Here is a 25,522-nt window from a genome sequence, read left to right as displayed (position 1 = left end):
GTCTACAGTGATTATTTTTCTGAGCCATTGCTTGGATATATGGGCAGGTTCATAGGCTACTTTCCACTGCAGTCTCCCACAACTGGTATCTTCCAGAGAACAAGTGACTGACTGGACCAATGAGAAGTCTACTCTCTTAATCCGTCTAACCAATCCTAGGGCAGGGCTAACCTCTAAATAACAGCTTTCTGATTCTTGTATGTAAATTCACACCACAGACTATGTCTACACTGCAAAGAAAAACCCAAGGCACTGAGTCTCAGAGCCTGGGTTAACTGACTCAAGCTCCAGGGCTACAAATAGCATTATGGAAATTCCCAGCTGGGCTCCAAGACTCCCCCACTCCTGCCAGATTTCAGAGCCCCTGCTCCAGCATAAGCAGGAGTATCTATACTGTGCAGGGTAGACATACCCTTAGAATAACAGTGGGATTTTTCTGAGAGCAAATGCAAAGATGAGAGAACAGAATATACTCATCTTTCAGGCATTAAAACCAGTAGCTATGTCACAACCATCCTTGCAATAAGCAATCTATGAGAAACTTTTGAACTCTCCTTCCACTTACAGTTTCAGGCTTTCATACCTGTCCCTATTGTTAGGCTCTCACAAACAGTACTCATTTTGTGCACTACACTGCTTCCATGGCAGTCAGCCGTAATGCTTTATGGAGCACTCTCGGTAACTGAAGAAATGGGTTTTAGGTGATTACCAAAATCAGGTTTATAGTTCCTCCCACCCAACAAGGTAAGTGCCAGGGTGAAGGAATCACTCTCCACAATGAAATCTGATCCAAAAAACCACATCATTTAGTGGCAGCAACAACATTAAAGAGTCATCAGTTTTGGAAATCTAGTTCTGCTTTTAGCTTTGGGTCAGTAACCTCAGTGAGCAGAGCTGGCACCTGACAGAGAGCAAAGTTCAGATGAGGTTATGAAATAACATGCTATGCACATCATCTTAAAACACATTACCCCCTTGTTGCTGTAGGGGCAGTGACAACATACAAGGATCTCAGCACGTGGCTAGAATGTTTTGTAAACAATCTTTAAATATTAAAAAATATTTTAAAAAAGCTTTGTTTTAAGGCCACCTAAACTGAGTGGGCCTTCCATTCAGTAAGGATTAGTGTGGTGTTACTGCCGGGTCTCTTCCCACATAAATCTGTGGCCTGATAGCAGCTGCAGCATGTTACAAAGGAAACTCAAGTTACAGTGTCGGTAGGGATCTTTTTCAGGTTTTGTTCTTAACAGCTGGAAATTGCAATCAGGTCTCTTCACTTGCCTTTCAGGTCCCCAGCAGTGGAAGCAGAGAACACTCTCACAGAATAGACAGTAAACGTTTACTTATTCCCAATAACACAGCTGTAGCTGGTGGAGTCTGATCTAGCAAACTCACCAAGGGGAGCTTAGTAGTGAGACTAGAAAGCTCTTGGGTAGAAGTTCCAAGGCAACAGGTTCATGAGTCATTATACACTTTCACCTTCCTCCTCCACACTCTGAGAACCCTTGTAGATGTCCTCTGGGCCCAGAAGAGGCTGATGTAGACATGACTGGTGTTTTTCTGCTCCCCTCCAAAAAGTATGCAGGTCTGCCCTTCCTTGCTTCAGAAAGAGGGGCAGCAGGTCTGGGGTGAAGGGGATGTCTCTGAATGCATGCAAAAGGAAAATGCCAGAGACTATGGTTAGAAAGCCACTTATAGTGCCAATTATGTTGTGTAGGACCATGTGTTGCCACTCCTTGAAGAGGATGGCGGAACAAGTCATGACAGCTGTGGTAAACAGGACATAGTAGATAGGTGTGACCACAGATGTATTGAAGATGTCCAAGGCCTTGTTCAGGTAGTTAATCTGGACACTGATGCAGATCACCAGGCAAATCAGGAGTATCCAGCCCAGCGGTTCTTTCAGGACCTGCTTCCCAGCAAACAGCTCCTTCAGTGTGATGCCCAAGCCCTTGACACAGGACACTGAGAGCGAGCCAATGGCAGAGCAGACCAAAACATACACCAAAACGTTGCTCCGCCCATAACGGGGCCCAGCCACGAAGATAAGGAGAATGGAGCTCACCAGCACACACACCGCAAAGGCTATAAACCCTTAGATAAGAAGGAATAATCATTAGGATTTGCATTAGAGTGGGTAACACTATTGTACATTTATGTTACATATACTTATGTGTATAACAGAACAGTGAGTGGAGATGCAAGATAGGGTGGCATGTGCCCCCATGGGTCAGTATACTCGCTTTTCACCTTAGTGACTGGGGTTCAAAACAAGAAGTGGTTACATGTCAGAGAGATTTTAGGGCTATCTCTATTCATTAGTGCATTATGGTCCAAGGCATAAGACTACCACACAAGTTGGCATGATTAACAGATTCTGTTATGGAAATACAAAAGCCTGGAATAGGGAAGCTACAGCTCAGGATGGAGGTAGAGACGCAGAATTGGCTGGGGGTAGGGAATAATACACCACTGATATAGTAGGGGGTGCTGTAAATTGGGATTGTAAAGTATTGGCAGAGCTACATGGAGCCCAGGACTGGAACATCAAAATGCTGCAAGTCAGGCCAGAGTGGTACTTGCAGAGCTGTTCAGGTTGGGATTAGGACTCTCCTGGGATAGGAAGGGGCGCTGCAGGTCAGGCGTTCTGGGGCATCAGCACAGTGTGTTTATGATGAACTGCAGCATGAGCCTGTGGGTTTTGGGGGGAGGGATTGACATGCTTTGCTCCCTTCCCTTCTCACTGCAGGCTTCCTCTCTGTACTGTCACTCATTCTTTCCTATCATGCTATTGCCCAAATCCCTCCCTTGATACCAACTTCCTTTCTCATATTGTGAGGTATTTTTTCCTCTGAGCTCCACCTCCCTGCAACTCTCTGTTTCCTTCTTTGCTTCTATTGTTTATTTTCACCTTAAGTTTCTTCTCTGGCCTTTCTTCTCCTCCTCCCACTAATGCTACCTCTCATGTATTGACAATCCTCTTTTCTAAACCAGCATTATATTAGGGTTAATTGTTATTGCTGTTGATTTTGCTACTAGTTTTGTGGTTATTCTTCCTTTGTAATGCTTGCTTAGCACTTTGGTATTAAAAGGGCTGTATTATAACCACAAGGGTCATGGATAGTGGTCTAAGCACAGGCCTAGGACCCAAAAGTACTGGAGTTCTAATCCCCGCTTTGACATAGACTCCTGTGGCCTTGGGAAAGTCACTTAACCTCTGTCTTACAAAACATCCTGAAGATGAGAAGTGCCATTTCTTTTTTATTAAAATAAAATGCAAATATAGCAAACACTTGCATCATACTTCTTGTGTCAGATTTGACAATAACTAGCCTTTATCCATCTCAGTAGCACAGGTTTTCACTCTTAAGTCTCCAAAAACATGAGCAATCTAATCTTTTCCATCACAGAGAAGGAGACTAATAAGCTATCATGGATCAATGGGCACGTTTCTATCACTTCAGTGCAGGGTAAAATGGAAGGATTATTTACTCAATTCTTCTCAGGCTAGACAAGTTATACTACCTTCCACTGCCATTTATGCGAGGTGGGGGGGGAGCAATTAACACAGCCCACTTTGTTTGGGTACCTGGATCTTTAAGCTTCTCTGCCATTGACTCCAGGCTGGATACCTCCTCTCCCTGTGGAGCATGGATTACCATCACTGTGGAGCCCAGAACACTCAAGATGCAGCCAATCTTTCCATGGACATTCAGGTGCTCATTCAGAAAGTAGGACGACAAAACTGCACTGTAGGATTGAAAGCAAAGAATAAACACCAAGGGGGTGCAGTGTTTGAGGGAAAAGATAGGGTGAGGGTAGACAGCTACTTCCAGTGGTAAAGGGCAAAGGGACAAGTACCGTTTGTTCTTGTGTTGCTTACCTGACTAGAACACTTAATGCACCCAATGGAGTTACTAGTGTTGCTGGGGCAAAGGCATATGCAGCAAAATTTGCTGCTTCTCCAACTCCCACTGCAAGAGAGACCCAGTCAGTCACAGGAGAACAGCATAACATTGGAGCCAACGCAGCACAATTCATGTCAGCTCATAACCATTGTGCAGTTAGTCACTGTACAGAGGCACCATCACCACTTGCTGATTCCATCACGATGCCATAATTTGTTATCTGCAATAGCACAGTCCATCTGCTTGAGCACTGTATGGACAGTGTAGACAAGAACTGAGCAAGACAAAGAGGTGGATGGTGAAGGAGAAAGCTTATTTACATATGGATATACTGCTAACCAGCATCAGTGGAGAAAAGAAATACTAACATCCTTACAGTTCAACATATATTTGTATAATTTTGCCTTCCTGTAATGGTGTCCATTGTGACATATTCCAGTCTTTACTTAGCATGACCTATGAAGGAAGGCTGAAAGAATTGGGTTTGCTTAGTTTGGAAAAGAGAAGACAGAGAGGGGACATGATAGCAGTGTTCAGGTATCTAAAAGGGTGTCATGAGGAGGGAGAAAACATGTTCACCTTAGTCTCTAAGGATAGAACAAGAAGCAATGGGCTTGAACTGCAGCAAGGGAGGTTTAGGTTGGACATTAGGAAAAAGTTCCTAACTGTCAGGGTGGTTAAACACTGGAATAAATTGCCTAAGGAGGTTGTGGAATCTCCATCTCTGGAGATATTTAAGAGTAGGTTAGATAAATGTCTATCAGGGATGGTCTAGACAGTATATGGTCCTGCCATGAGGGAAGGGGACTGGACTCGATGACCTCTCGAGGTCCCTTCCAGTCCTAGAATCTATGAATCACGTCTGTGAATTGCCATGAAGCTCTATTGACTACCCAGCAACACCAAAAGCTAAGGAGCCAACTATGCAGCAAATATGTCAATCTGCATAATGCCCTAGAATGCTTTGCATGGTGACAGAACTTCCAAAATGGCCCAGTCACCTGATTAACTCAGTACTCAACTCTTAAGTGAGAAATTTAGAAATATGTAAGATGAGAGCACACAACATGGTTTGTTTAGACAGGTAACACCACTTTCAAACTGCTGAATGATAAAACAAGGCAGCTGAGCCTCGATTATGACAAAGGAAATAAGAGAACAAGACAAAGATAAATGTGAACAATCAAAAACCTTGTCAACTAACATCTCTTGCTCATACTTCAGTTTCACAGCAAGTACTTACTGGACAGTAGTCCTGCCCACCAAAGCCACTCCCTCAGGTATGCATGACCTCCTTGTCCTGGGAGAGAAAGCAAGAGCAACAACAAATCCAGGATGAATTTCCAATGGCACAAGCTATACAAATAACTCAGGATCTCTTTTACCTATAAAGAAAGGAATGAATTTTCCTCTGAGGGGTGGGCTAATCCTCCAGCACTCCTCCTCCTCTGTAAAGGAGCCAATTTCCAGATGATATTAGCACCTTTAAAAAAAAAAGCTTGATGCTGGTGAAGACTGCTGGGTAGCCATCCCTGGGGACAGAAGTCCAATTTATCCTCAAGAATAAGTACAGCATGGGCAGTGGCAGCACATGCTTCTTCCACTCTGCCTCAGCTATGTGCCCAGCCATGCCAGGATCACATCTACAACACAAGGAGATAGTCTGGTCTTTATTCCATCTCTGGTGAAGATACCGTCAAGGGTAGCAGCTGAAGTAAGTGTTTTTATGAAGCAAATACTTGCCTACTAAGAACTGGACTGAGACCAAACTCACATGATATAGTACACCATTAAGCAGTTGTCAGATAGTAATGTTTTTGGATTACTGATCTAGGCCAGACTTGGAGCTGAAATATTCCCATGGCACATCCCATTCCTCTGTCCAGATTAGGTATTTCTGTTTCTCTTCCCTATTCATTTAAATTCTTGTCATTTGTCCCAGCCCTCTACAGATTTTGAATGTTGCACTTCTCCAGCTCTCTGCTCACAATACTGTGCAATATTAGACTGCACCTGGTTACAAGACACACTACAGCAGTCTGGTATTTCGACTGTATTGACAGCTCCAAGATCAAGAAAATAATCTGTCCCTTCTGGCTGATCTTAAACTGACTAAGAGCTGTATTAAAGCCAGAAATGTTTTCACATCATCTAGCTGAATAGCAATTAGAGCTTTTTGAAGTTCAATCTTTCCAAATGTGTAGCGAGCCCCTGAAAACTCTCTTATTGTTCTACTCGGACAATAAGAACATTGCCTTTGGTGGGAACATAACTGTACAGCCAACTGCAGCAATAAAGATGGAAGGTACCTGCCCTAATGGAGCCCCTGCTGGCCAACTTGAGAAGCCCTTTCTTCTTTAGTATAAAACTTCCTCCAATGAAAATACTTGAGGATAGAGCCAGGCCTAGTCCGATGTAGAAGTCGTAGCGACATGACACGCCCTCCATCACAGCCCCCTGCATAAGGAAGGAAGAACACTGAGATTCACAGAGAGAAGAGGGTTGGACATGTCCACCACACAAATCTAAGGAAAGTCCCAGTTGCAGGGTATTCTCCTAGAACATGAAAGATTGCTGTACATGAAATAAACACTTTGTAGGGCAGCTTGTGGGGAGCTCTTACTGATCTCTACACCTTCAAGTGCTAGGGCCATTGACATTTCCATTTCCTAATGCAGCATTTCTCAAACTGGGGGTCCCAACCCAAAACGGGGTAGGGCAAGGCTATTGTAGGAGGGGTTGCAAGATCATCTTTTTCCTTGCTTTCAGAGCTGGGCAGCCATAGAATGACGGCTGCTGGCCAGGTGCCCAGCTCTGAAGGCAGCACCGCCACCAGCAGCAGTGCAAAAGTAAGGATGGCATGGTATGGTTACTTAGCTCTGTAGGCATGTGCACTGGTGCCACAAATGCTATGTCCAGTAGCGGGAGGGGGGGGAGGGGGTGTCAGTGTCATCACAGTCTGAAATATTTTTAAAAGAAATTTGAGAACCTCTGTCCTAATGGACATCTACATGGGGGGGGGGGGAGAAGGGGGACTTTGCTCCTGAGAAGACAGTGTACCTGCAGTGTCTCAGTAATAATCATAAACCTGGGCACGACCTAAGACCCCTCAGGGTGCACAGGTGCCTGGAGCTGATTCTGCAGCTCCCGCTTGTCCAACTCGCGGGCTGAAACCCTTAGAGCCCAACTGCAACCGACCCCCAAGTGCCGCTCTCCGCTCCTCGCTGGGAACCAGGCTCCCCTTTCCGGAGCGAGTGCCGTACCCCGCCCGGCGAGCACCAATCTCCGCGTGCTGGGCACTGTCCCCGGGGCGGGGGAGCGCAGGCAGCGCTGCGTGTCATACGCGGCTGACAGCCCCGTCCGCCAAGCGGGCCTCGCCCCTCACCGCGGGAACCCAGGAGCCCGAGTGCCCGGTGCCCCCCGAGCCCCAGGTTGTAAGGGGACAGGAGCCCCGGGCCCTGTCAGCGCAGGGAGGCACCACCCGCCCACAGTATCGCGACGCGGGGCAGCAAGCACAGAGCCCTGCCCCTTCCCCGCCGGAACCTAGTGCAGCTCCCGACACCGCTTCCGCAGCGTCAGCCAAACCCTTCCTCCGGAACCAGCACCTCGCTCTTCACTTCCGCGTCCGGTACGTCAGCCAAACCCTTCCTCCGGAACCAGCGCGGGGAACGAGACGCCTAGCGGGGAGCGCGTCACTCTTGCCTTCCGCCCCTGTTGCTAGGGGCCCTCGCTTGGGGCCTGGTGAGTAGCGGGGAACGGGGAGCGTAGGCCCGGCCTAGGCCCCCCGGAGTAGCGAGATCCCGCTGCGCGCGCTGGCGAGCGGGTTCCGGGACCGTCTCAGCCAGTGCCCCCGCCCCTGCCGTGCCCATCGCTTCGCCTGCCGGGCAGTTGCCCCGGCCGCCCCGGTGCCGGAACAAGGACACCGCCGAGCTCGTGTCCTGGGACCCAGCCGCTCGCCCCACTCTGAGCCCGGGGACGCGCCACGGGAGATGTCAGATCCGCCCCCAGTCACCGCGCTTCTTCTTTACAGCCTGTGTCTGGTCCCCGCTCGCCGTGTGAACGGCCCGGGCCCGGCCGCTGCCTTCCATGGGGGGTGGGCAGAGGGGTCCGCCCACAGGCTTGCAGGATCCGGGCCTCGTTAGCCCTGTCAGGGCTACTGAAATAGGGGTGGGGGGACTGGTATTTCCCCTTTCGGCTCTTGCAATAGCCGGTGTTGTTACTTGTGTCAATAGCAGGTAATCGCTTCTCACGCGGAAGTGCGATTTTAAAGTTTATTTTGTCCTTTTTTAGTCTACCCCATCACTTTTTATTTCATTTATTTTTTAAAAAACTGATTTTCTTTTCTTTTTTTCCCTTTGGGCATTTGTATTTGGCTTTTGAATGATACAGATGTTTATAAACATTTGTGTGAAGCAAGAAGAGGCAAGATGACATCTACAAGTAATGAATTTGTTTGCTTATGTCTCTCTGGTGCTGGGTCTCTCTGTCTCTGCTTCCTCTCTACAGAAAAAGGATACTTCAAAGTCATAAGTTCACTGTGTTCCCTCTAACTCTTTGAAAGTATCCAAAGGAGAATAGCAAGCTGTTGGGGCTGAAATCAAATCTGTAGAACAAACTACATACACTCCATGTATATATGACTTCTAAGGCCCCCAAGGAAAATCCTGATGCATCCATAGGCCTTGTCTACACTACGGGGGGAGATTGATCTAAATTATCCAACTTCAGCTATGTGAATAACGTAGCTGAAGTCAACATACTTAGATCTACTTCCCGCGGGGTCCGCACTATGCGATGTCGACTGGAGACGCTCTCCTGTCGACTCCCCTTGCGCTTCTCATTCAGGTGGAGTACAGGAGTTGACGGGAGAGCAATCGGCGGTCGATTTAGCGGGTCTTCACTAGACCCGCTAAATCAACCACCGATGCATTGATCGCCACCTGTTGAACCCCTAGTAAGTGTAGACAAGCCCTTAGCTATGGATCCACCAGTGGTGCTTCCTCAAGGAGATATTCCCATTGTCAAGGACTCCTGATATTTAAACACACAGTTTCTAATGTGGAGTGCAGGATTCCTGTGCTTCTGTGTTAGATTCACAAGCACAGAATGGTGCCTCCCTCAGGTGCCTTTTCCTGGACTTCTGCTTGAGAGTTATACACCTGGAATATCCTCCTTTCAGAGAAGTTCTGAGTATAATGAAAACGTATCTTTAGTGCATGTGCTAAACTTAATGGAGCAGAATCAAAAGCATGTCTTTCTCCCTACAAGGCCTCCATTGTCTCTTATTGAGACCTGTAGATGATGTTATTGTTTTAGTGTTATAATGGCATCTTTTAGCAAGGAGAAGTGGGCAGGATGCCCTTCATGTCAATGGAGCACTTGCGGTTGAATATTGTTACAGGAGGCTTGTGCTGTATGTAGCTGAGCACTCTAAGCACCACCATTCTAGGAACAAGACAGTAGGACAGGAAATAGTACTCTGAGTTTCTCCCCTAGCAGTGCAGAACTATTAGACTAGTATATCAGATACTTCAGGCAATGCATGATTTCACCTCTAATGTATTCTTCTGTTCACATGTAATTGTAACATCAGATACATAACTGATAGAGACACCCACTCTCTCCCCCTTTGTAATGTTATATTAAAGTTGCTCTCGTGAAAAAGAATATTGATCATGTAAGTTTTAGGAGCAGAACCTTCTTTGATAGAATTTAAGGGTGGGATGCTAAAAAGTGCTAAGTGTTGGCCTAACTCTGTTCCTATTGAAGTAACTGAGAGCTGTACCACTGATGTCAATAGGAGCAGTTAGGTCAACTCTGAGTGTTTTAGAAAATCCTACCCTAAATGACTTCAGAAATGAATCCCATGTAGTCACAGAAACTGCTCTCTCTCTTTTCAGCTCTTGTCTCTCATTTAAGCTCTTCTATGCTGTGTGTGTGTGTGTAGGCATAAACTCTTATATCGCGTCCCAAATGCATCTTTGTGATCAGGAATATTTTGTACTTTCTTTTGATTCATATAAGGGAGATCCTACAGAAACTTGGTGACAGAATGTAAACACTGGGGACCAGCAGCAGAAATTCTTTAGCTTTGTCAATTAAGGAGTTTCTGAGTCAAGTGTCTATCCCATCGGTGTCTGTATCTCAGCAGCCGGCACATACAGTTCCTAGTAATATAACAGGGAGAATATCCACTTTATTTATAAATGCTGAGTAGCCATCAACTGTCGGAGGTCAAAACAGACTGAACAAACATCTTGGTGACGTTGTGTTTTATCTTGTTTTCTGACTTCAAGAACTAAAGATGAGTAAGAACAAGGACGACGCTCCCCATGAGCTGGAAAGCCAGTTTATTCTGCGGCTGCCTCCGGTAAGAGACCCTTAGATCTGGGCCAGTCTAAAGAGGACAAAGTGGGAGGAACATTCCCACACAAGGCTACCATCACTCTGCAAAAATCACCAAGTTCCCAAGGCACCCATCCAGTCCAGCCCCAGTTTGGAAGGTGCAGAGCAGCAACTCAAGGTAGAGAGGGTTTAAAGAGATGGGTGAAAGCAATAGGAATTCTACAGACCCTGTTTGAGATATCGAGACAGATTGGCTATTTGTACTGAACTCCTGCCTGTTTGTAATGTAGCTCCCTTAAATGACACCTCGTAAACCAGCCTTCTACCCCTTCCTGTTCATGTCTGTGCCTGTGAGATGCATCCAGGTGCACTGCTGCTTGGAGAAACTATGGTGTTGTGAAACAGATCAAGGCAAAGTATTTAGAAGTGATAGTTCAGTTGGTCCTCATTGCCAGTGATCAGTTCTGTCATTCACTCTTGGTGCAGTTAATCTCATTCAATAAATGCTTAATCTGGGAAGAAGCTTCTTCAAATGACACACTGATGAGGCATCTCCCCTTGACCCTGATGGAGCCCCTCTGGTTATCCACAAGGGCATTGTAGAGGAGTTGTAAGAGTGGGCATCTGAGTTCTGCTGAAAGGGTCTGTCACTCAGCTGCCCTATAAATAAAATAGACATGAGCAGTTCATAAAAACATGGGGTAGCTTCTGTTTTCTAAGGGACCTTAAACCAGCGATAGAATCTTTCCCAAATTATGTTAGGTTGCTGGCTGTGAAGTACGTTGGGAATAGCAGAGCCATGAGGTTAATGCGCATTTCTAGGAGAAGTGCTCTTTTCTTCCTGTGTTTAATGGCGCTTTTCAGTTGAGTTTCTGTGTTTAGATGAACGTATGGATTAAAATTGGGTTTGAAAGCAGATTATCTCTTTAGCTGTTCTATCAGCTAACGCACACAGGTCTAGTCCTATCTCATTCATCTGCTTTTTCTCAGGAATATGCCTCCACTGTGCGGAGGGCAGTACAATCTGGAAGCGTCAACCTGAAGGATAGACTTACTATCGAATTACACCGTGAGTAGCCAAGATCAGCTGCCTTTAATCTCTCAGCTCAGGAGCGAGTACTGTAGGCTTTGAAAGAGTGTGACTTGATTTGCAGAGCCCAGAGTGGGAAGAGACATCAGGGCTTCTCTGGGGATCATGCAGACATGTTGAGAAGGGTGCACTGGTGGAAATGTGCCCGGCATCAAACCAAGAACTGGTTTCCCATTGGGAGACCCAGAGGAGAAGTTCATCTTAGTGAAGTAGATGAAAGCTGCACACACCCCAACTGGACAAGCTTCACATCTTGTGAGAACCTGCTTGGCCAACAACCTCAATAAAGAGGGTATGCATAGAACAGCTCCTCTTTAATGTGATTGGCCCGAGCTGTCTGTCACTTTTCTCTGCACCTCACAAAATGGGCATCTCACTGTTTGCCAGAGATTGTGATGTGAATATTTGTAGTTCTGAAGGTAAAATACTATTGATTCATGCAATGCACTAATCACATGGGTAGAGCCATCTTACTAACACAGGTATAAGTCATTGGCCCTGGAGAAAATCCCAAGAATTTTCTTTCTAGCTCAACTCCATCAGCAAATTCCCAGTCCTGCCCTGGAGGACTCAAAGGCAAGAAAGCTCTGCCTCTAGCTGTTAGAATAGCCATAGCTGTAGAGCATACCCCACTGTTCCTTCCTCTCCTTCAAAGGTATTTTCTGTGAGTCTATCTGTAGTTATCTTGCTGCTAAGAGCATCACAGATTTCACAGGAAAATGCCAGACGGTTCTGTGCACCTCCAGTTCACTCAGGAGTTTTAAAGTGTTTGGCCCAGGAATGCAGCATACGGGTTAGCCATTTACTGGGCTGGCCACTGCATTAATTTGTCTCTTGGTTTTCTGCAGCGGATGGGCGTCATGGGATTGTCCGTGTAGATCGCGTCCCCTTAGCTGCCAAGCTGGTGGACCTGCCCTGCATCACCGAGAGTTTAAAAACTATAGATAAGAAAACATTCTATAAGACAGCAGATATTTGTCAGGTATGGGCTGCCTATTCTATTCACTCTGGTGGCCTGTGCTTGCTTCCTTCAGACAAAAGTCTGACCCTTTATATTATGGTAGTGCAACATATGGTACCCCACTGCTAATTTCCACATCCTCAGAATGTGAGTGGAGCAGCTGTGGTGTAAAATTTCCCATCGCAGCATAGCAGTTGGCAATTTCTTTCCTGACTTCTGCTCCCTTTTAACTGAAGAGAAGGTTGGTCATAAACTGATCCATCCACAAAAGGTGATTTTGTCAGCTATGCCAGTGAATCCCAGAGGCTGACTACATGCTGCAGGGAGTAGCATTTCCTTGTATATGTTGTAAATGTACCAGCCTTTAATTTAATTGAGTAGCTCTGCTCTCACATTATAATCAGCTCCTTTGTGTTCTGGGGCTTCAGATGCTCGTGTGTACAGTGGACGGTGATCTCTACCCCCCTCTGGAAGAGCCAACTGTGAGTACTGACCCCAAGGCAAACAAGAAAAAGGACAAGGACAGAGAGAAGAAATTCATCTGGAACCATGGCAGTGAGTAGAGTACAGGGTGCTTTACCTATCTTACCCTGGCGTGACCCACAGCTCCCACTGCTCATCCCGCCCCTCCCCCCCCCCGTCCTTCCCCTCCACCCTAGACAATGCAGGGGTAGTCTGCCAGGGCGCCTCACTCAGCTGTGTAGTTGAGAAGCTTGCCCTCAGCCCACCAAAGTGCTGCTGGATCTCTCACATCCTGGAGTGAGAGTTTCCTGTACTCAGACACCGTGAATCTATCATGCACGTGACTTTCCCCTGAGATCACGTGCCTGACACACAGCCTGTTTCCTTTGTTCCAGTTACTCTTCCACTGAAGAATGTAAGGAAGAGGCGGTTCAGGAAAACAGCTAAGAAGAAGGTGAGTTGCATCTCCTCATCCAAGGTGGCACCTATGGTGTCAGAGGTGCCCAAAGGTGGGGGACAGAAGAAGACACTAGTACTGTGCGTAGCTGTGTCAGGAGCGTAACAATCTGTCTTTGCACTATGAATTCTTATAACATGGGTTTTATTAACTTTGCTTCACACCTCACTCAGACAGAGCACAGGGGAAGGCAACTAGGACATTTTAACATTTTCTTGGCAATCTCCTGGCTGAATTTTGAAAGATGCCCTGGAGTGGGGAAAGCCCACTGTACAGGAGTGGATTGATTCTGTGTGTCCATTTTGCATACAGTGTGTCTCTTTCTGAATTACTAGAAATATCTGCATAGAAACAAGAGAGTTTATCTGCTCCTCCTCTTTCCCCACCTGAAATCCCAGTCCTCTGTGTAGGGCCCAATCATTTCTACAGCAACCAGCTACGATGTAGCACCCAGAATGACTTCAGAAGGGAAGTGGGAGCAGAAGAACCCTTCCAATCCTGTCTTTGTGCAGAAGCCCCCAGTAATAAAGCACTCTGGAGGGGAAATGAAGCTATACTAAGTGGCTGCCCATTGTGGGACAGGCTGGGAGAATTAATTCCTCTCTGCTTTGCACTTCACTTTCACACAATGGAGCAATATTTCAATGTAACGTTAGGGAAACCAGACCCTGGAAGCACTGAGACTTTCCCCTAGGAGAAGTGCAGCAACACTTAGCCGGCATTCCCAACAAATGTAATAATCATAAAAAGTGAAACCTTGTTGTGATTCAGCAGGTGACTTTCAAACCTGGGAGGCCTTTCACTGAGGATTCATAAAGGAATTCAGCCTTGGGGAGTTCTCATGTGCCATACAGTGAGGCCGGCTTTTATTCAGAGGTGGTGTTGGGAGTGTGAGAATGGAGCGGAAGTCAGGATAGTGAGAAGATTCAGCTCATTCAGGAGCTTTGAGGCAAAGAGGAGGAAGATGGAACACTGTCTTGAAAGGCAGGTAGTGGCAAGGGAGAGTCTTCCGGTGGGATATGGGTGAGCTCAAAGTCTAAAAGAATAGAGTAAAATAAAAGAGCCTTAAAATAAGGGGCTGGGATGGGGTGAGGTGTGGGAGGCAGCCAACAGCCAAGATACTTCTGAATTGGAGAACTGTCTGTCCAAGGGTGTTTAACACCGTCTCTTCTCTCTTTCCCCTCTCTGGCCCAGTACATTGAGTCTCCAGACGTGGAAAAGGAGGTGAAGCGTCTGCTGAGTACAGATGCTGAAGCTGTCAGTGTCCGTATCCTTTCTTCTGATTAACTCCGCAGAGCAGGAGAGTGGCTGAGGAAGGCTCAGAGGAGAGAGAAGTTAAGTTGATCTCACAATACACATGGGTAGCAGCAGGCAGGACGTGAGCATGTGACAGACACTGAAGTTATAGCTTGAGCTTTACCCTGTTCAAAACCTGCTGCTTCTCCTCAATGACCTCTCTCTGGCATTCATCACAGCCCTCCTTGTGTATCTGCTACTCCTGACGCTGGGGTAACTGGTTGCATCATCTCCAGAAGACAGGCCTTCACAGAAATAGGCCTGCAGGGCCAGATTGGCCACATTTGCGTGACCCTGCCAACACAGTGCAGAATTAGAGAGGGATACCAAGAGAGACTGGAGTCATCCCTGGGGTACTGTTAGCTGGCGAACCTCTTCTAGCACCTTGCTGTCAGTGGGCTCTTGCTGGTACCACCGTCTGTCATTCTTCTGTTTTTTCCTTGACTCTTCTGTATCTGCTCTCAGGCTGGGAGGTCATTGCTGAAGATGAAACAAAGGAAGCAGACAACCATGGTTCACTCACCGGCTTGGACATCTCCTCTCCTGGGATGTCTGGCCACAAGCAGGGCCATGGCTCATCGGGTACATTGATGAAGGCTTATGCTTTTAGTAACATCATTTCGCTGCCAGAAGGCAGGATCACCTGGTTTTGGTCTCTATGGGGTAGTTACACATGGGAGATGTATTTTATCGTATGAGCAGAATTGGATGCTGAGATTGTGTTCATTGGTATGAGAGAACAGGACAATAATAGTTTGGTCAAGCAGATATGCATTTGCCATTCTAGTGAACATGGCAGAAGAGAGAAAATCAGTATTTTCTGGGTCTTGAATTAGTCTACTTGTAGTCTATTGGATCCCATAAGGAAGGTTAAGGACGATAGGTGTGTTTAGATAGACACTGGATACAAAAAACTATGCCTGACAGCCATAGGGATGTGCAGTGCCTTTCAGGGAGAGTTGAGGACACACCGGAATCTGATGGGAGTTCATCAGCTCAATGTTTTTCTCCTTGTTTCACACCACTAGAACATGATGAACTGCGGGAGATATTTAATGACATCAGCAGCAGCAGTGAAGACGAAGATGAGAGAGATCATCATGATGATGAAGATTTGAACATCATGGACACAGAAGAAGACTTGGAGAGGCAACTGCAGGACAAACTGAATGAATCTGATGGGCAGCAGCAGGAGAACGAGGGAACAAACCAGATAGGTGAGCAGTCTTAGGCAGTGGTAGGTTGGTGCCGAGGATGGACAGTACCCTGGAAGGCTTGGTGCCGGGGGGATTGGCATGTTGCTCTGCTAGTGCTATAATTCAGACTATGGTGTGGATCATTTCTGCTGTCTCCCTTAGCCATGGGGATCCAAAAGCAGATTGACAACCTGAAGGGTAAACTCCAGGAGACCCAGGAACGGAGAAAGCGCCAGGAAGATCTCATCATGAAAGTAGAGAATCTAGCCCTCAAGGTGAGTGCTGTCCACCATCTGGTACCTTTCCTTCTAGCCCAAACCATGCATTCTTTACGGGGTCCTGTTCAGCTCAGCTGATGCAGTGAAGGTTTGGAACCAGAAGGCATCCAACCCTATTGTCCCGGAGTAGCCCATGGCCTTGCCATGTGGAATTTAAGATGAAAGTGGCTATAGGAATACATTCCAGCCAGTCATCCATGGATGACCTGAGACTGATGCAGAGCAAACCATGGAACTGTGCTGAAGAAGATAAGGGTCCTGCAATCCATGCTATGTTCCCTTTACTTTGCTGCCTATCAAATTGCGACTGCAGATTTGTTCTCTTTACATAAATGGCCACTATTGAGAAGCACCAGCAGTTATGTTCTTGCTTGTGTCTTTCTTCCAGACCCGTCTCCAGGCTGTGCTGGATGAATTCAAACAGCAGGAAGACCGAGAGAAGCAGCAGGTGAGGAAGCCTCTGTTACTGTCTCCTCTATGTTCCTGTAGAAGAAAGCAACGAGTGTGCAGTGTTGTGGGGTGATGCTGAGTGATTCTCAGCATTAGGAAGCAACACGTTGCACGCTTGTTCAGTAGTTTAATGTATAAAGCCCTCTGAGCCCTGCACCACACCACCTCAGGCTGTGATCAACAGCTGCCACAAGCTAAGCAGGGCTGTACCTGATCAGTACCCCCGTGGTAGAATGCCTACAACCAGTGGAGCTGCTGGAAATGGTGATACAGTAGGTGTAGTCTTCTCTCCGGAACACTAGTTAGCCAAGTCACGTTGTTCCAGAGGGTGCTCTGAGGCTGAGGTTGCCATATTTAGAGTGAGATGTAAAATGAAGACCCTGACGACGTGTGTCCATTAAAGATACAGTAGCGCTTTCTGAAGAGTAGGGGTAGCTCTGGTCACTAGGCAAATTACCAAGCTGGGTAACTATATTCTGCTGCTTTACATCTCTCCCTGCAGTTTCAGTTGAATACTATAGTTTTCCCCCCCGCACTTACTGGCTTGCGTAATGTTGCTTGCTGTAGACAGCTGCAGCATTCCACCCAAGAACTGGCTGCATTTCAGTTGCGAACAAACCAGTTTTTACATCTGAGCCTGATTTTTAAAAACATGCTCCGAATATGTGCACACAGCTACTCCAGTTGTGTAAGCAAATCAGATGTTTGTGCATGTAACTGGTTATTTAACATGCCATTTAGGGGCAGAATAAGACTCATGCTCATTCTGCACCTCATTTAGGCATGGGTATTTCTGTTCAGGCAGTTACATGTAGGTGTGTTCATAGAGACCTATAGTTTGTAAAAAGTTTTGGGGATCCCTTTGAAAAGAAAGAAGAGTATTATTACCCCTTTGGTATGAGAGAGAGATCTAAGAAGTTTTAAACATAAAATATCCCTAATGCTTCACTCCTTCCCCTTCCAACCTTCTCTCCACAGCTCACCTCTCTGCAAGAACAACTGGAATCCCTTATGGAGAAGTGAGGAGGGCTTTTGATCAGGGCGGGAGCTATACCCTCCAAGCAGGCATAGTGCTGAGATGGACGCTTCACCCATGGGTTCTGGAGCCATCCCCTGTGCTGAAGACCTGACGTTACTGGCATGACCTCACTGCCGATAAGCCTACTCCTGTTAATGTTGGCACTCTGTATTCTCCTGGACACTGTTTCTAGAGCTGCTGGCTGATGTTCCTTGTGCTAGACAGTGCAGCCCAAACGATTAACCTTTGAAGAAAGAAAGGCACTAACCTGCAGTTGGTTCTCTGAGAGCAGCAGAAACACATGGCTAGTGGTTTAGCTGCACTGCTGGGGGAGATCGTTCCTTGACTAGTTTGACCCATCTTTCTCTCAGTGGAAATCATTCATACCTTGGAACACTCCTTCAAAGGCACTTTGCTTCCCGACAGGCTAATCCACAGCACTGTCGCTCTGGGTCACCTTAGCTCATGGTGCCAGAAAGCTGTGCTGAGCAAAGGGCAGGAATTAACCCCACATGCACTGCGCAGGTCTGGAGGAGCAGAGCCAGGTCAGTGCATCACCTGGTTGTTGCTATCTGAGCCTGCAAAGCAGCATTCCCTGAGCGGGGCATGTGCTTCCTTAACAGACTTTCTGACGGGTCTGCGGTGTTGGGAGTTTGTGCCCATGCTTGGGGAACATCTGCTTGAACAAAACTGGAATGAATAAAGTGTATGTGTTTCCAACCCTGCTCTGTCCTGTAATGCTCATTTCCTCAGAGCTGTGCTGTGACTGGCACTGTCCCTTTGCCAGCTGGAGACTGATGGCAGCAGAGCTCCCTGGTGCTTGTAGATGTAAAAGTGGTGGGGTGCTGCAGCAGCTTTGCCTTCTCACTCAGCAAGCGAGCTAGATACAAATGGGACCCTCCCAAGGGAAAACTGGGAAGCTGCTATTGTGCTGTCAGTGTGGGGGCGTTCCCCCCCACACACACACTGGGTAGAGCCCTTGTGAGTAGGGAGCTTTCTCTAATCCCAGATAGATTAGGGAGGCCAATCCTAGATTAACCTGGCAGGGGATTGGAAAGGCAGTCCAGTCAGCAGTTGTCAGAACGCATCACGGGGTGTTGGGTGGGAGGTTCTTTCTTACCACAGGGGAGGAAAGAGTGAGGCGAAGACAGAGGGGTAAGAAAGTATAACAGATAACAGGACCACTCTGGCTCCTTAAGGTGGTTACTGTACAGCACAGTTCTCTCTGCTCCTGAACGGGCGAACTCCACCTAGGGGAAGTCCAGGGAGAAAAGGCTTTAGGGTGCAGTGCAGTGTCAGCCTCATGCAGGGTGGGCAGCCTTAAGCCAGATATGCAGTAGCTAAAGACTGTTAGATGAGCCACAGGAGGAAGAAAACTCATCCCAACAGTCCGGAATCGAAGAAACACTCAGCTCCAGGAAGAGCGAGAACAACAGTGGGTGTGACCAGCAACCAAAGAGGTGAGGAGGGAGATCTGCCAACAGCTTCAACATGGATGAAATGTACCTGCTTAATGTGGAAGGAGTCAAGAAAAAGATTTTACATGGAGGCCGAGGGGAGCTGCCGCAATTCAAAGATGGGAGCAAGGTAACTACTCTCAGCAAGCATCTCAAACTGGCTAAGGAGGGATAGAGCAGGTCAGATGTTATCTCATACCCTTGAATGACAGCCTGTATTGGGTTCCCCAGCAGCTGTCTCCCAGGCTCTCGGGCTGTAGATGGTGACCCAGAGCCCTTATTACTGAAATCCTCTGCACATGTGTCTCCTTTAAAAGCACTTGTAGTCAGAAGTGACTCTAAAAATAAAAACAGCTGATTTCTTCTCTCATTGAGTCCAGATCAAATCAGCTGAGTTTACCAGGCGGCAGGTTTTTCTAACTGCAGGCATTGAGATTCCAGCTGTGCTCTGTCTGCCTCCTTCATCAACTGCACTAATAGGTTCTGCCACTGGAATCCAGTTGACAGCTTTGTATGCTGTAATCCAGCTCAGGCTCCTGGAGCCACATTAGCACAGCAAACAGAAGGAACAAAGCTAAGGGATGCATGTAGGGAGCAGATAATGGGAGTGACCGGGTGCCCCTTGTTTGTGTAGATATAGCCACATTCTAAGCCTCTAGCAGTGGGACCTAATGTTTTTCTTTGTGGTTAGCTTGCAGTAACCCCTGCTATGAAGTGTGCATGCTATATTTGCAAGGTACTGCTGTGAGGAAGTTCACTCTACTGGAGCCCTGAGTTGGGTTAAAAAGAGGTATTGGCAGAGAGCAGCTGTATATAATATGAATAAATAGCAGATGCCTCAAAGCCTATCCCTTCACCCCATGAGAACAGCTGAGTGAACTAACACTAAGCTGGGGTCATGGTCACCCCTTCTCAGTGACCCAAGGGTGGGATTGAGCCAAGTTTCAGGGTGGAGAGGGGAGGGAGAGAAGGCTATTTACTACTCCAGTGACCTGATCCCAGACTGTCATGCCTGCAGCTGACCCACTCTGACTGGTTTCTCTTTGGTGCAGCTCACATTCCACTTTCAGACACTAAAAGACGACTTTGAGCACACGGTGATAGATGACAGCCGACAGGCTGGCATCCCCATGGAGATCATCGTGGGGAAACTGTTCAAAATCGAGGTGTGGGAGACCTTGCTAACCTCCATGAGGATCGGAGAAGTGGCAGAGTTCTGGTGTGACGCTATTGTGAGTGACAACCCCCATGGCTGGGAACACCTAGATTTCAGACACTGATATACACACACACACACATTGTGCATGATCAACACGTTGACACCAAAACACACAGGTATCAACACTTACACGTGTGCACAGCCCACAGATACATTCTGAGCAGGATCGCACTGGCATACACATCTGTACCTGTCTTATGCATGGTTCCGTGCACCCTGCAGCATGTAACTGGGAGCTGGAGCACTGGGCTGCATGTCTTCCCTCACCAAGTCCTTTTATTCCTGAGATTTGGTGGGTGCAGGTTCTAACTCTAGGACAGACTGAAAAGCCCCAGCTCAGGCTGCAGTTCAGCCCTCGAGGGAGAGGAGCCATTTATTTCTGCTGTGGCAGGCGGCTGCTTTTACAGTATTCCTGGCCTGCTGTCTGAATACCTGACCCAGATTCCAGGCCCCAGCCCTTAAGCCGGGGGGTTTAACTCCACTTTCCCCCTGCTGAGAGCAGGTGCCTCCCATCACCATCTCACCCCACCTGCTCTCACTGGCCCCCGGGCTAGGGGGAATGTTTTGTACATGTGCTTGAGCCAAGGTGCCTCCCTCCCCCCCCCAATGTTTCAGCACACAGGCATGTACGCACTGGTCTCCAAGGGCATGAGGAGGATTGCGGAGGGCAAGGACCCCTTGGAGGGGCAGAAGCACCGCTGTGGGATGGGGAACATGTTCGACTACCACAGCACGGGTTATGTGGACCTGGATGAGCTACAGAGGGCCCCCCAGCCTCTCATCTTCATCATGGAGCTTTTCAAAGTAAGGCCCGGGCCAGGGGAGGAAAGGCAATTGGGGTGAGGGAGAGCAAAGTCGGGACAGACCACGCGATGCTCAGCGTGGCACAGCCTGGGCTGGTAGCCCCTCTGGGGCAGGGGGAGCCCTGGGCCCAGCTCTCCTGGGCGTGGTGTGAGGAGCATATGGGGCCAGTAGTGTGAAGGTCTGTTTCCCCCCCTCCACACACACACCAGGTGGACGATCCCTCATCCTATAAGCGGGACACATGGGCCATGAACAAAGAGGAGAAACTGTCGGCAGTGCCCGTATTGCACAGCGAGGGCAACCGGCTGGTCCTGCTCAAGAGGTACCAGGAAGCAGCAGCGAAGTATCAGGAAGCAGTCATCTGCCTGCGGAACGTCCAGGCCAAGGTGAGAGCCACCCCGCTGGACACTGCAAATGGGGAGGGGTGGGCTGGCGTAGCACTGCCGCCCAGGGTGATGGGTCAGCGCTCAGCTGGAGCAGGGACAGCCACCTCCTGCTCTGGCTTCTTGTGCCCAGCTCCACAGCATTGGTACGTCATGCCTAGCACCGCTTCCCTCCTCTGCAGAGCCCCTACCGTCTGCACAGGCCCTGCCTGCAGCATGCAGCAGTGAGCTGGCTGCACTGCCCCCCACCACCAGCTATAGAGCTTCGGGAGGTCCTCGGCAGCCAATACAATTCCTAAGACAATAACAGCCCCGTCTGCCGGTCGCTTTGCTCACACCGTGGCTCCCTGCAGCTGGGAAAACCTGTACTCCTAGGCCTTCGCGGTGACGTTTTCAGGGTACAAAGTCCTGCAAACTAAATCAAAACAAGTCACTGGGAAAGGCCAGGCAGGGCTTGCTGCAAACAGCCACTTCTGACCTGTGGCCTCCAGCAAGGAGGGGAGCCAGAAAGCTCCGACAGCAGTTCTTGGAACGGCATACTCAGCCAGATGGCTGGAGGTCGTGCATGCACTGGGATGCTCCCAGCAAACACGCTCCATGCTGGCTATTTTACTTCAACGGTAGCTACTGTCCTCCATTTACCCCAGTTTGCCTGCAAAGCCCCCGCGGGATGCACTATGTATTGTTCCTGGCTACGGGCGCTCTGTCCCTTTGAGAGTTCTCTGCCCAGCCAGAGGGGTCTGGTGTCTTCACGCTGCACGTTGCTGGTTTTGTGAACAGGAGAAGCCCTGGGCTGAAGACTGGCTGAGCCTGGAGAAACTCATCACGCCCCTTGTGCTGAATTACTGCCAGTGCCAGCTGGAGCTGGGGGAATACTATGAGGTCTTAGAACACACCACCGACCTCCTCCAGAAGAACAATGGTAATCGCCTCGCCAGCCTGTCCCAACCTTCCACGAGGCTCCCAGAGAGGGGCTCTTGTTCTCATGGGACTCTGCATCCAGCGCTCCTGTCACGCAGGGGCTTCCTCTCTGCTACTGATCCCCTGGGAGTTTTTCAGCTGCTCCCTTCCTCCAGCACTTACATTCGTGTAGAGAAGGCATTTCAGGGGCAGGCCTCCTGGCTGGAGGAGTATTGCCTTCCATGGAATTCAAACCCAGCAGGAGCACAGCTTGAACTAGATCCATAGAAGGCTGAGTCAGTGATGGAAGCTGACATGCTAGTGCAGAGTGGCAGATTCAGGAACAGCTGGTAGCCTTCACTCTGGCTGAGAGGTTGGGTTGGTCACTGGGTGTTTTCCTATCTCTCATCTGCTGCTTTCCCCTTGTGAGAACTCTGTCCTGGAAAGGGAATATTGTCACACCAGGTGTAACAGCCTGTGGCACTCATTGCCACTAGATCCGCAGGCCCAGAGCTTAGTAAGATTACAGAAGCCAGACTTGGATGATGAGAACATCTCCAGTTAGGATAAGAAACCTTCACGCTTCAGGCCATGAGCAAACTGGTGGTTGACAAGGGCTACTAAGAAACGTCCCAGGTGGGCAAGCTATGCTTTACTTGTCCCCTCTGAGCTTGCTTGCACCTTCCTGGGAAGCAGCTGTACTGGCCAGACACTGATACAGGACTAGATGGGTGCTCTGGCAGTTCCTACATTGGAATCCTGCTGCATGGCAGTGAATTAAATGGGAGCCAAGCTGTAAAGCAGTGTAGTGCTACAACGCCCTGCTGCGATTGCCATAGGAATGAGCGGAGCCTAGAGCTTTGTTCTGGTGCAGCCCCTTTGGGATACTCAGCACCTGCAGCAGGAGGCTCCAGGGAAAGGAGCTCAGAGGCCCTCTTCTGCAGGCAGGACAGGGGTGCGTGATGGCCGAGCAGGGCGAGAAAGGAAAGGAAATAACCCCACGCTTCTCTGCACTTGACAGAGAACGTGAAGGCTTACTTCAAGCGCGCAAAGGCCCATGCCGCTGTCTGGAACGAGAAGGAGGCACGAGAAGACTTCCTGAGGGTGGCTCAACTGGACCCGTCACTGGGAGCGGCTGTGAAGAAAGAGCTGAGGCTGTTGGGGGAGAGGATGAGAGAAAAACATGTGGAAGATCGGCAGAGATACCAGGGCCTCTTCCAGCAGCCTCAGCTCAAAGGGGCAACAGAAGGGAAGGGGCAGTTGGGAGGAGATGGGAATGCTGGAGCTGGCAGGCAGGAGGGAGGAAATTCTGGGGAAGGTAGGGAGGAGACAGGACTGGGACCAGAGAGCTCCACAGGCAAGGAGGAAGAACAAGAACAAGGAATTGCTAGAGCAGAGGGGGGTACGAGAGAGGCAGGACTTGGAGAAGAGAACACACATGCAAAGAGGGAACAAGGCGTGGGGGAGTCTGGGGCAGAGACAGGACCTGGGGAAGAGAGTGCCAGAGCAGAGAGGGAAGAGCCAGGGGAAGGAACAGACCAAGGGAATTGTGGGGTCGATGGCAGGATCGAGGAGACAGGATGGGCAGAAGAGAACATAGAAGCAGAGAGGGAAGAGCCAGGGGAAGGAACAGACCAAGGGAATTGTGGGGTCGATGGCAGGATCGAGGAGACAGGATGGGCAGAAGAGAACATAGAAGCAGAGAGGGAAGAGTCAGGGGAAGGAACACACCAAGGGAATTCTGGGGTCGATGGAGCAGGGGGAGGACAAGGAAACTCGGAGACAGGCCTTGGAGAAGGATTTTCCAGAGCAGAGAGGGAAAGAGCAAGCCAAGGTGATTGTGCAGCAGAAAGTCATAGCGTTCATGGCCAGAAGGGACCACTAGAGAGAGGACTTGGAGAAGAGAATGCCAGGGAGAGTCATGGGGCAGGAGCCAGAGAAAGGAGCTCAGAGGCAGATAAAGAATGGGGAGGGAGAGCAGAAGGTTGCTCCAGCACTAAAGCAGCAGAGCAGAGCTTGGGGGAAGGGGTTGGGCCTGGGGCAGAGAACAGCAGGACACTGAGATGAATGTGGAGAAATACAAGATGCTTCCTTGCTAACACACTGGAGGGAGGTCAGCACTGAGGGACAATGCTGCCGCTCACTAGGGCTGCCTAGGCAGGCAAAGAGAGGTGGGCAAAGGGTCCCAGCCACTATCAGTGTAGTGCAGGACAGCAGAGAGCCCAGGAAGGGAAATTCAATACAGGGGGCCCAGGGCCAGGCTGAAATAGTGGGGGACTAGCAGGTCCAGCTGGGCTGCTCTGTGAGTAGTTAGACTCTGGCCTGAACGAAGAGCTCTGGCTCAGTGAAAGGTAACTGGGTATTGGCTGGAGCTCTTTGCCATCTGTATGGTGCAGGCTTCCTCCCAAACCCTGTCGCTGCTGAGCCACCAATGAAAGCAGGATCTGACCATATAACCTCACTCAAAAGTGCAGGAGCCAAGGCTGCCAACTTCATCTTCGTGAATCGGACTGATGCCTCATGCGCCTGCTCTCCCAGCCTGCCCTGTGCTCGGTGCTAGAGCCCGCGCTCACCCTATGCTGGGTCAGCAGTGCTAACCCCTGTACTGCTTCCTGCTGCTCAGCTTGTTCACTGAGAAATAAAGTGTGTCCCTGGCAAGGCTCTGGCAGGATTCTTTCCTGGCTATGATTGGCGTCTCCGAGCCAGCAGGCTCCCAGGCTGCCCCGGAGACCAAGGACACTCCTGGCCCCTGAAAAGCTTTGCTTTCCCTGCATGGATCTTCCCGTTTGTCCCAGCCTCCCACCCAGCCCCAGGAGGAGGTTATTTATTAAACACAGACAGCCCTACCTGAGCTCCCAGGAACAAGGCCGTCTGCCCCCAGAGCTCACTGTCTGAAAGCGGAGGCAGAGGGTGGAGCTTACTGTTTTCACTTTGTCTTTAGGGCAGAGTTGGGTGTATGGGGAGCAGCAGGCAAGAAGGGGGGAAATTGTCCCCATTTTACTGGTGTAATCCCTGGAACCAGAGGCTGGATTCAGAATGGGAGGCGGGATGGGGAAGTTACTAGGTGCCATAGGCTTCTGATCTGCCCAGAGCTCCGTCTGCATTGGAATTCAGCACCAGGTCAGGACCCAGTTCAGCTCCCCCTTTTCCATATGGTGGGAGGGGGCTCCCAAATGCTGTGACTGAACTGACCATGGGAGGAGGCTTGGGGAAGGGAACAGGGGAGGCCCCTGTAGAAGTACAACCAGGCCTGCTGAGGGCTCATGCTGTTCCACCATTAGTAGCAGAGACCGCTGGC

The 25,522-nt window shown here is 49.0% G+C and overlaps 3 protein-coding genes across 5 annotated transcripts; 2 read left to right on the top strand and 1 right to left on the bottom strand.

Annotated features, from left to right (window-relative positions):
- Positions 1-1,331: 1,331 nt before the first annotated feature.
- Positions 1,332-7,078, bottom strand: LOC135884047 (magnesium transporter NIPA2-like). The gene is made up of 6 exons (XM_065411339.1): positions 6,969-7,078; positions 6,218-6,365; positions 5,152-5,208; positions 3,884-3,974; positions 3,590-3,750; positions 1,332-2,094 (listed from the first exon to the last, which is right to left on the bottom strand). The coding sequence occupies exons 1-6, from the start codon at positions 6,990-6,992 to the stop codon at positions 1,466-1,468; spliced, it is 1,110 nt and encodes a 369-aa protein (XP_065267411.1). The 5' UTR covers positions 6,993-7,078; the 3' UTR covers positions 1,332-1,465.
- A 475-nt stretch (positions 7,079-7,553) lies between these two features.
- Positions 7,554-18,181, top strand: TAF7L (TATA-box binding protein associated factor 7 like). Of its 3 annotated transcripts, none has more exons than XM_065410638.1 (13): positions 7,554-7,649; positions 8,298-8,348; positions 10,205-10,278; positions 11,244-11,322; positions 12,192-12,325; positions 12,733-12,859; positions 13,162-13,220; positions 14,418-14,490; positions 14,985-15,101; positions 15,548-15,736; positions 15,878-15,990; positions 16,382-16,441; positions 17,422-18,181. In XM_065410638.1, the coding sequence occupies exons 2-13, from the start codon at positions 8,336-8,338 to the stop codon at positions 17,464-17,466; spliced, it is 1,083 nt and encodes a 360-aa protein (XP_065266710.1). In that variant the 5' UTR covers positions 7,554-7,649; positions 8,298-8,335; the 3' UTR covers positions 17,467-18,181. The 3 variants fall into 3 exon arrangements, with proteins under 3 accessions (XP_065266710.1, XP_065266712.1, XP_065266711.1); XM_065410639.1 differs by lacking the exon at positions 7,554-7,649 and adding an exon at positions 8,059-8,143; XM_065410640.1 differs by lacking the exon at positions 8,298-8,348.
- Positions 18,182-18,952: 771 nt separating this feature from the next.
- On the top strand, positions 18,953-24,393 carry LOC135883802 (aryl-hydrocarbon-interacting protein-like 1). Its single transcript, XM_065411057.1, has 7 exons — positions 18,953-19,048; positions 19,971-20,150; positions 20,753-20,941; positions 21,151-21,327; positions 22,105-22,246; positions 23,246-23,773; positions 23,960-24,393. Exons 1-7 carry the CDS (start codon positions 18,953-18,955, stop codon positions 24,289-24,291), a joined length of 1,644 nt encoding a protein of 547 aa, XP_065267129.1. The 3' UTR covers positions 24,292-24,393.
- Positions 24,394-25,522: the final 1,129 nt, after the last annotated feature.

The sequence above is a fragment of the Emys orbicularis genome, chromosome 9, assembly GCF_028017835.1.
Source record: "Emys orbicularis isolate rEmyOrb1 chromosome 9, rEmyOrb1.hap1, whole genome shotgun sequence".
NCBI lineage: Eukaryota > Metazoa > Chordata > Testudines > Emydidae > Emys > Emys orbicularis.
This window is presented reverse-complemented; position numbering and strand designations above follow the sequence as displayed.